Genomic DNA, 10,139 nt, shown 5'->3' on the forward strand with positions numbered 1-10,139 from the left:
ATAAATTTTAAATTTTAAATATAAATATACGAAATATAAATATCAATATATATAAAAATCTGAATATAGATAAATATATGTCTGAATATATATGCGTATAAAAATTTATGTGTAATTAAGCATGAATATTGTAAAGTCTAAAATATAAAATATAAAGGAACCTAAAATTTAAAGAGTTAAATATCTTACGATCGTTTCGCGGATATTACTATAATCACAAAGTGATCTAAAGATCATCTTATTAACAGTAATTCCGCTCTTCAGAGATGCATTAAGAACCAATAGTATATATATATAATATTAAAACATTAGAAATATTTTTAATTTTTAATATTAGAATGTATTTATCGCCAAATCAGATTGGAGACTGGTGTAGCCATCTGGTTCACCAGTCCTCAGTCAAATCATCCAACCCATGCTAGCATGGAAAGCAGATGTTAAACGATGATGATGATGATGAGTATATACATTCATATAAAAAACTTGTTCCCATGTAGTTCCAATTTATCCATTTCATATAAAATCTGATTTATTTCATGTAGAACTTAATATATAAATATTTCATGCAGAATCAAATATTTTTTTTAAGCTAATTACATTAATTTTACCTACCTGACAGTTTCAGCAAGTTCAGCAATCAATTTATCAACTGTCAGTAAATCTTGAAGCCTTAAGTTGCGTCTGTAACCCCAAGAATATCGGTCGATTGTCATGGCATTTTCCCACTTCTTCTTTACAAGAACACCTGCAAAGAAATGTAGAACAAAATGATAATCCAAAAAGATACAAAGCTGATGTAGAACATAATGATAATCCAAAAAGATACAAAGCTAATTGTTGCCCTTGAATAAACTCATATCAAACCTGATCAAATAGCCCTATGATCAAGGGCTTTCCTTCCAAGACCATCCTTTCTTTTATCATTCTAAGGAAACATTGTCAAATGTAAAATTAGAAATATAATATTTCTAAATCTCTCAGAGAGATTTAAGCAGTAGTGTATTCCCTTATTGGGATTGTCACATTAAGTTGACAATATACTACAACTTTAATTGTCAAATGTGTCTCTTTTCCAAAATGGAAGGTGTAATTTGAGGAAAATTTGACTGTTATTTATAGCAGGTCGTGCAACCATTTAAAGATCCTCTTTTTGGCTCAGGGGTTTCTAAAGCCAGTTTGTTTTCACCTTTTAGAATACTCTAAAGTTAACCTATTGTACACTATTTGGAGAGCTAGATGATGGCCACCTAAGACATTTGATACTTTTCATGTATATTTTTAAAACTAGGACATTAAAAAAATATAAAAACATAAAATAAATTGGTTCAATGGTAGAACATCTGTCATGTTTATAGATGTAGGTTTGAGTCCCACTGGCACCTTTTGACTTTTTCTATCCAAAAGTTTTTTTAACCCAATACCTATATGCTATTATTTATAACTTTATCTATTTTGAGTTCTACTATTATGAACGAATTATCTCAGGTCTCTAGGAGTTTCTAAATTCACGTGATGCAAACAACATACAATTCTTGCTAGTAAAAACGAATTTTCTAAAATAGACAGAGAAATCTAAAGGATTGCTTTGGTCTAATGGTAGAACGTCCATCAAATTTACAGATTCAAGTCCTACAAGCAACCTTTGACTTCTATCAAAAGGGTTTCTTTCCACCTGATATTTGCACACTATTATTCATAACTTTATCTACTTTGAGTTCCCCCATAAAAAAAATAAAATGAAACTGTGTCATCTTTATCTGAGTTCTAACTAGAGATAAAGGAAAAGCTATAAGTCGAAATTAACAGATGTTATTGTAAGGGATGTTGTACAACAGAATGCAGAGATACAATCTTTGGTGATGCAACAGTACCAACAGTAATAAGGATTTCTAACAGGCACAAGCATGGTTGTGTCATAAGAAGTTTGTTTCCTAATCACCTGGTTCTGGGTTCAGTCCCATTGTATGGCACCTGGGGTGTTTTCTACTTTAAGCCTTGGGCTAACCAAAGCACTGTGAGTGGATTTGGTAGACAGAAACTGAAAGAAGCCCATTGTTTGTAACTGGTGTCGATATGTTTTCATCTCTATAACTTGGTGATTCAGCAAAAGAGACTGACATACTAAGTACTAAGCTTAAAAAAACAATAAGTCCTGAGGTTAATTCGTTCAACTAAAAATTTTTCAAGGCAGTGCACTAGCATGGCTGCAGCCAAATGGTTGAAACAAAAGATATGCATAAGACCACAAATTTGGGGAGCAGATTTATTTGATTAAACTGACTCCAGTACTTGAATGGTACTTTATTTTCTCACCCACCACCTCCACAGAAAGTTAAATGTTGAGCTTCATAGAATTTGAACTAAGCATGTAAGGAGCTGATATGTTGTTCAATTCTGCCAATCTAATCAATTCTCACATAAAGACAAGGCCACAAATTTTGGAGGAAGAGGAGGTGTGAAGCGGATTTCATTGACTTCATTACTTAATTACTGGAATGAGATGATGATTTGGCATGGTTGACTGCTTAGGTTGATGGTATGTTTTGGCACTCGAGGCAAACATGCACATGTGTGCAGAAATATACAAATACAGATAGAAAAAGTGAGTGTATGTGTGTGTGCATGAGAGAGAGACAGAGACAGACAGAGAGAAAGAGAGAGAGAAACATTACAATTTACTAATTGAACCTGATTGACATGAACCCTTTCTCTCTCATACACATAGACATGCCCAGAGAGAGAGGAAGAGAGACAGAGAGGAAGAGAGACAGAGAGGAGGGGAAGAGAACAAGAGAAACATTAAAACTTGATGTCAAATACATTAGCATTGAATCAGCAACATCAAATAGGCTATGCCAAAACGGCTGTGCCAAATTGTTGTATACCCTTACCTGGATTGTATCTGTCATTACAGTTGAGAAATCCACCATGTTTGCATCGAACATTTTTACCCCATCGGTCATTCACACATACTGTGTCTTTCACAGGACTAAAAAGTAAGTGAATGAATAAATAAATATATAAATAAAAGGAAAAACACACAAGTATTCTTATTAACTTAATCGACTGTCAAGTGATAATACATTTTCAAAACTTCTGATTTTGATGTCTTATTAAAAATCCATTTTGGCCATCTTACTCCACTCTTGATACAGGTATTTCTCATCAACTGAACCTCTACTTTATTCATCCCTGACTATAATCACTTCTACCTCAATCTGTAACCATAGGTTACTACTCTCCCCTCACACTCTTATGAAATTACCCTATCTCCCTACCCTGATCCCTTGTTTGTATCTTCTCTCATACTTACCATCATTTGTCTTGAGATGCCTTGGCATCTCGTCAAAACCATCTTTATCTTCTTTCCAGCTACACCATTATACAATGCGAGGTAGCCATGGACCTCCTGTATAGCAAGCCACCTGGGTTTGTACCTCTATCATTCTTTAGCCATCAACAGCTAGCATAAAACCATCTCTCCATTTTCACCACTACCCCCACTTCATAGAGGGAGCTTTTACCGGCTTTCCTGTTCTTTTCTTTCCTTACAAGTTACTTGGCAACCCCACAAGTGCCAACAGGAGGAGAAAAGCAACTAGTACATACTGTAAACTGATTGGGATTAGGGTGGGCATCCAGCCATAGAAACCATGCCAAAGCTGGCATCAGATCCCAGCGTAGCCCTGCAGCTCACTACTCACTAGACCCTGTCAAACTGCCCAACTCATGCCAGAATGGAAAATGGATGTTAAATAATGATGATGATGATGATAACAACAATGACAACGATGATAATGATGATGATGATGATGATGATATTTTCTACATGAAGGACACCTAGTGAAGTTTCCTCCAAGACTCTTAGTGTACTGAGTAAAAAATGAACTTTTAATCAATTAAAATCAAACCTATAATGACAGGGATTCATTAGCATTAATGACAATTCTATAAAATATGAGATACTTTTAATCAAATGATTATATACTTCTTCTACCTCTAAAGTACCATGTACCAACATAACTATAAAATATAGTTATGACTCATATACATCCATTGTATTTGTACAGTTTGAAATGTAAACATGTATTCTACAATCAATACTAGGTTAATGCTAACCTAATTTAATGCCATTGTGTAATTTATAGATTGTAATTGTAGCTATATTTGTATTCCTTCAACTGCTTGAGCAAACTGAACAAAGGTCACCAATCTTGGTGTTGGAGAATATGGAAGCTGATTCATAAATCAAAGCTTGTAAATAAGATCTAAGGGCACATCACAAACATAGATACAAATGGGTTTTAATGTTGAATCCCATTACTAAATATTCAGCAACAAATGAAATATAGATTATAATTTTCCAGGAAATCTTAGAAAGTATATTTATATATACTCTACTTTTTGATCTTCAATCACCATCAGGTGACTTATTCCAGACCCAATTTGAACAAGGAAATTTATTTTCTACGACACTGGCACATGCATTGCCTTCATGGATAAGTACATTACTACTACCCTTAGATTACAAACAGAAATTCTTGTTCAAATTTGACACTATATATACACAGGGTGTTCAAGTTAAATTTGACAGTTTGCACAAAAAGGAAAAGAAAACACAATATCTCATTCAAAAATAAAAGTATTTAAAAAGCTCAAAAACATCAACTAAATTATTGTTGGGAGATAACAATTTACTCAAAGTAGTCACCCTCAGCTTCTACAACAGCCTCAAGACAGCTCCAGAACCTAGTGCATGCATTCTTCACTGTGTCATTGGGAAGATCTTTGAACTTGGCCACCAGTTCAACCTTAGTATTGAAGGCAGAGCAGTTAGTGCCTTTCTCAATGGTGCCACCCCACACTTAGTAATCCAAGTGACAACAGTTGGGGGAACTAGGTCAGAAATTGGGGGCTGGTAAAGTTGCAGAAATTCTCTGACAACTTCTGACTCTTTCTAGGTATGACAAGGAGCCAAATCTGGCTGCCACGCATATGGCTTCCCAGCAGCAACTCTCTCCAGCAACTTCACGTTGCCATCTGAATTGAGCCTAAGGACGATGTCACCCTCACAGGAAACACATCCAAAGAGCATCACAGTTGGAAGGAACTTGGTTTTCATGATACATGGAACATCATATAGATAGTAGGAAAACCACCCTTTCTGGGTGTTGTACAACTGGTCCTGGTAGAAGTTCTTTTTACCTAAGAAGAACCAGATCATCCTTAGCTCAACAGTATGCATCAGCTTTTTCAGGAGCTTCTTTATCTTGGCTATCAGAATTTTCCCTTGCACCTTTTATATGAATGGCAAAGGTCTTCATTCACTGTCAGCTTCATAGAGGTGCAACGATATCAAAGGAAGGCAAACTAGGAAGATAGTTTTTGTATGTGGCAGATGCTCAGGAGCAATAAACACTGAAAATGTGCAGAGAACAACTTCTGCCACATTCCAGGGAGAAAAACTAGAAGTAGTTGATAGCTTCCGCTATCTAGGTGACCAAGTTTGTAGCGGGGGAGGGTGCGCTGAAAGTGTAGCTGCTAGAAGAGAATAGCCTGGGCAAAGTTCAGAGAGCTCTTACCTCTGCTGGTGACAAAGGGCCTCTCGCTCAGAGTAAAAGGTAGACTGTATGACGCATGTATATGAACAGCCATGCTACATGGCAGTGAAACATGGGCCGTGATTGCTGAGGACATGCGTAAGCTCGCAAGGAATGAAGCCAGTGTGCTCCGATGGATGTGTAATGTCAGTGTGCATACTCGACAGAGTGTAAGTACCTTGAGAGAAAAGTTGGACCTAAGTAACATCAGTTGTGGTGTGCAGGAGAGACGATTGCGCTGGTATGGTCACATGGCAAGAATGGATGAGGATAGCTGTGTGAAAAAGTGCCACACCCTAGCAGTTGAGGGAACCTGTGGAAAAGGTAGACCCAAAAAGACCGGGAATGAGGTGGTGAAGCACGACCTTCGAACATTAGGCCTCACCGAGGCAATGACTAGTGACCGAGACCTTTGGAAATATGCTGTGCGTGAGAAGACCCAGCAAGACAAGTGAGACCATAAATCGTGGCCTTTACCAACCCACTTATGTGTACCTTTCCTTCTATGGACACAAAACTCTGCTTGCGAGGACCTGTTGAGGCAAGTGAAATCGAAATCGAACCAAATCTGACGACGGGCACCTTCATTGGACACTAAACTCTGCTTGCGAAGATCTGTTGGGGCAAGTGAAATCGAAATTGAACCAAATTCAATGACTGGCACCTGTGCCAGTGGAGCGCTAGTAGCACCATCCAAGCAGGATCACTGCCAGAGCAGTTGTCTGGCTTCCGTGCCGGTGGCATGTAATAAGCATTATTTGGCACGTGAACAAAACATTCAAGTGAGGTCGTTGCCAGTGCCGCTGGACTGACTCCTGTGCAGGTGGCACGTAAAAAACACCATTTGAGCGTGGCCGTTGCCAGTACTGCCAGACTGGCCCTTGTGCCGATGGCATGAAAAAGCACCCACTACACTCTCGGAGTTGTTGGCATTAGGAAGGGCATCCAGCTGTAGAAACTCTGCCAGATCAGATTGGAGCCTGGTGCAGCCATCTGGCTCGCCAGTCCTCAGTGAAATCGCCCAACCCATGCTAGCATTCACAAGGTTTTGGTCAGCCTGAGGCTATAGAGAAGACACCTGCCCAAAGTGCCATGCAGTGGGAATGAACCCAGAAGATTGTGGTTAAGAAGCAAACTTCTTAGCATGCAGCCATACCTCTGTGTCTGTGCATGTATACATACATAAGTATGCACATATGTATGTATGTATGTATGTATGTATGTATGCATGCATGCATGTATGTATAGGGGTGTCACCAGGACTAAGTAGTCAGTCTCCTCCTATTCATCATAGTTCCCCAAGTTATAACAGAGGAGTTGGCTACCCTTGGGAACTACTATATGTTGATGATCTCATTCTTATATCAGAATCTGTAGAAATTGGAAAAGAAATTCCAGGTGTGGAAGCAAAGCCTGGAATCAAAAGGCCTTGATTTAACCAAGCAAAGTCTGAAGTTGTAGTTAGCAAGAGAACAGATAAGACTCTCTTCCTACCAGGTAAAAGTCTCTGCTCAATATGTAGAAAGTATGTTGGAAGGAATTACATACAATGTGCCCAGTGAAAGGTTAACAGAGAAAGTAGTCTGTATATGTGGCAGATGCACAGGAACAATAAACACTAAGAAAACAAGAATTAGATTTTCTCAAATGTTCTATTATCTAAGTGACCTAATTAGCAGTGGAATACAATGTTCTGAAAATATAGCTGTTAGAATGAGAACAATGGAAAAAGTTCAGAAAGCTATTATCTATGTTGGCAAAAAAATTTCTCTGTGTGTGTGTGTAAAAGGCAGATTATATGATGCTTGTGTATGAACAGCTATGCTACATGGTAGTAAGATGTAAGGACAGGAGAGGAATGAAGCTAGTATGCTCCACTGAATGTGCAATATCAGTGTGCATGTAGATGTCATAGTTCAATATTATGTCAACTGGTCATAGCCCAACATCTTATCTGCTTTCAGTAATTTGATACGTTTTCAAATGTTATAGTCCAATATCATTATTGTCATTTTGCCTCTATATCTACTACATATTTATGAATATGCCCGTAAGTCTGTTCTGGATTTGCTTAAAAGCAATGAAGAAAGACTCGCAAAACCATGTACATTATTATTCACCATCTACTTTGAAATTCATTTCCTTCTATACAGCATCAATGTGCTTGAGCTAAATTCTGAAATATCTTTACTCAAATACTATCTTACATGTACACACACACAATCACTCATATATCACATCACATACTCTCTCTCACATGAACCTTAGGTGATAGCTGTTATCTGTCATCTAGATATAAACCACCATCTGGGCTTTGAGTGCTTTTAGTCCATTCTATTGCAAGTTTTGGAAGCTGTGAACATGGTCATGGAATCCTGTCCTCCTTCCCCTGGATAGTTCATGCAAAAAAACTAAAACTGCAACTTGTAAAATCTCACAAATACACGCACTTTGTTCTTTCTCTCTCTCTCACTCATGCTTACATACACACATGTACATGTACTATTAGATTTTGTATAAATTGTAAATTAATATAGATATAGATTGTTTAAAGTATCAAGATATGATTTAAAAAAAATTTCAATGCTTAACTATTAAACTAAATCAGAATAAACTGAAACAAACCTTTCATTATATAACCAAGCCAGGAATTGTGTTGAATTCCAATAAGTATCATCACATTCCCAGTCACCATCAGACCAAATCACTTCTGGTTTGTATTGCTTAACAATTTCATAAAGCTCTGGTATAGCTTTTGTCTATCAGTCAAAAACAGAATAAAGATTTATATGTTTTTATGGAACATGCAAGCCTTTCCAAATAGGCCACAACATAGAGAACATTACAAAATTAGAAAAAGGAGTTTCAAATCCAGCATGTGCACAGAACCAAGTTTTTTGTTTTTAGGTAAATGCTATAAGTCATAGTTGAATCCTACCATCAGTATTCTTGAGAGGGGGAGAGAGTGGGGAGGCAGAATGGGAAACAAGCATATTTTTTCTATGGAGAAACTTGGTTTTGGATAGTTTTATGGTGAACTCCAGTCTTCTCTGAAAATATGCCTGGTCCTGCAGTTATCAGTACAAAATAGTCACATATTAACCGATATATATATATATATATATATTTTCAACAAGACACTTTATTTCATGTTGCTCCAGTCCACTCAGCTGGCAAAAACGAGTAGTATCTGCATTTCAAAAGGCCAGCCTTATCGTACTCTGTGTCAAGCTGAATCTCTTTGAGAACTATGTTAGAGTGTACACATGTTTGTGGAGTGCTCAGCCACTTGCATATAATTTCATGAGCAGGCTGTTATATTGATCGGATCAGCTGGAGCCCTCATCATTGTAACCGATGGAATGCATGTGATTGTATTTTGTACTGATAACAATTAAAATTTCTTCCATCAAAAAGAAACGTTGCTATGTACCTCTGAATGTGTATGGACTTCTACACACATGTCAGTATTTCACTATTATTATTACTGCCAATATCTGTACAATTGTGTTGATATGTATAACTGTTCATGTAAATCATTTCATTTACCCAGCAAATAAGATGCTTAATAGGCTTCAGTCATACATTTGGCCATCATCATTATCATCATCCTTGTTTAATAGTCACTTTTCCATGATTGCAAGAGTCAGATAAGATTTCTTGAGGTAGAATTTATAGACAGATGCCTTTCCTGCAGCTAACCCTCACCTGTTTCAAAATAAAGTGATACTTCCCAATGACCAGACGCATTTTCATATCATTGTAATTATTGTCTCAACATTTAACATCCATTTTCCATGCTGACGTGGGTTGGACAGCTTGATAGAAACTGGCAAAGCCAGGGACTGCACCAAGTTCCATAGTCTGTCTTGGCTTGGTTTCCATGGCTAGATGTCCTTCCTAATGCCAACCACCCAACAGAGGGTACTGGGTGTTTTTTACATTGCACCATCACCAGTGCTTTTTATGAGGTACCAGCATCCACACCAATGCTTTTTACAGAAGATTGGAAATGAAGCACACTGCATGCCAGTGACTTTCGTTTACAGATATCACTTGTCAAGGAATAGAGACAATAACACACACATATACACATAGATAGATATACATACATTGACTTATTTCAGTTTCCCATCAAGTGGATTGATTATCCAGGGCTATAGTAGAAGACACTTGCCCAAGATGCTGCATAGTGGGACTGAACCCAAAACCTCATGATTGGGAAGCAAACTTACTACACAGTCATATATGCACCTATTTGATATCCAAATAAATTTCTCAAAGAACGAAATTCGGATCTAGTTCAAAACGGGGGCACCAGTTTTCATTTATGTTTTATGTAGTGTTTTTGGTACCGAAAGACTTTCAAACTTCGTATACTTATCTATTTTGTGTTATAGAACAAAAAAAAATTTTTGTATTCGAATTAATTTCATGTAAAAAATTGTCTTATTTCGATAATTTCAACCAATCACTGACAAGTATTCAGCTGTTTACAGTTACTCCTTTGGCAGTTTAAGTGGTGTAAAGCGTATTTAA

The 10,139-nt window shown here is 37.2% G+C and overlaps 1 protein-coding gene across 2 annotated transcripts in view; it reads right to left on the minus strand.

Annotated features, from left to right (window-relative positions):
* LOC106868685 (alpha-L-fucosidase) overlaps positions 1 to 10,139 on the minus strand; it is a 26,424-nt gene that overhangs the window by 4,206 nt on the left and 12,079 nt on the right. For both annotated transcript variants that reach the window (XM_014914070.2, XM_014914071.2), the window contains exons 4-6: positions 8,226 to 8,359; positions 2,892 to 2,989; positions 613 to 745 (exon numbers count right to left, since the gene is read on the minus strand). In XM_014914070.2, coding sequence (XP_014769556.1) covers positions 613 to 745; positions 2,892 to 2,989; positions 8,226 to 8,359 — 365 coding nt within the window. The remainder of the gene's footprint in view (positions 1 to 612; positions 746 to 2,891; positions 2,990 to 8,225; positions 8,360 to 10,139) is intronic.

This window comes from Octopus bimaculoides, chromosome 2 (genome assembly GCF_001194135.2).
Source record: "Octopus bimaculoides isolate UCB-OBI-ISO-001 chromosome 2, ASM119413v2, whole genome shotgun sequence".
In the NCBI taxonomy this organism is placed as follows: domain Eukaryota; kingdom Metazoa; phylum Mollusca; class Cephalopoda; order Octopoda; family Octopodidae; genus Octopus; species Octopus bimaculoides.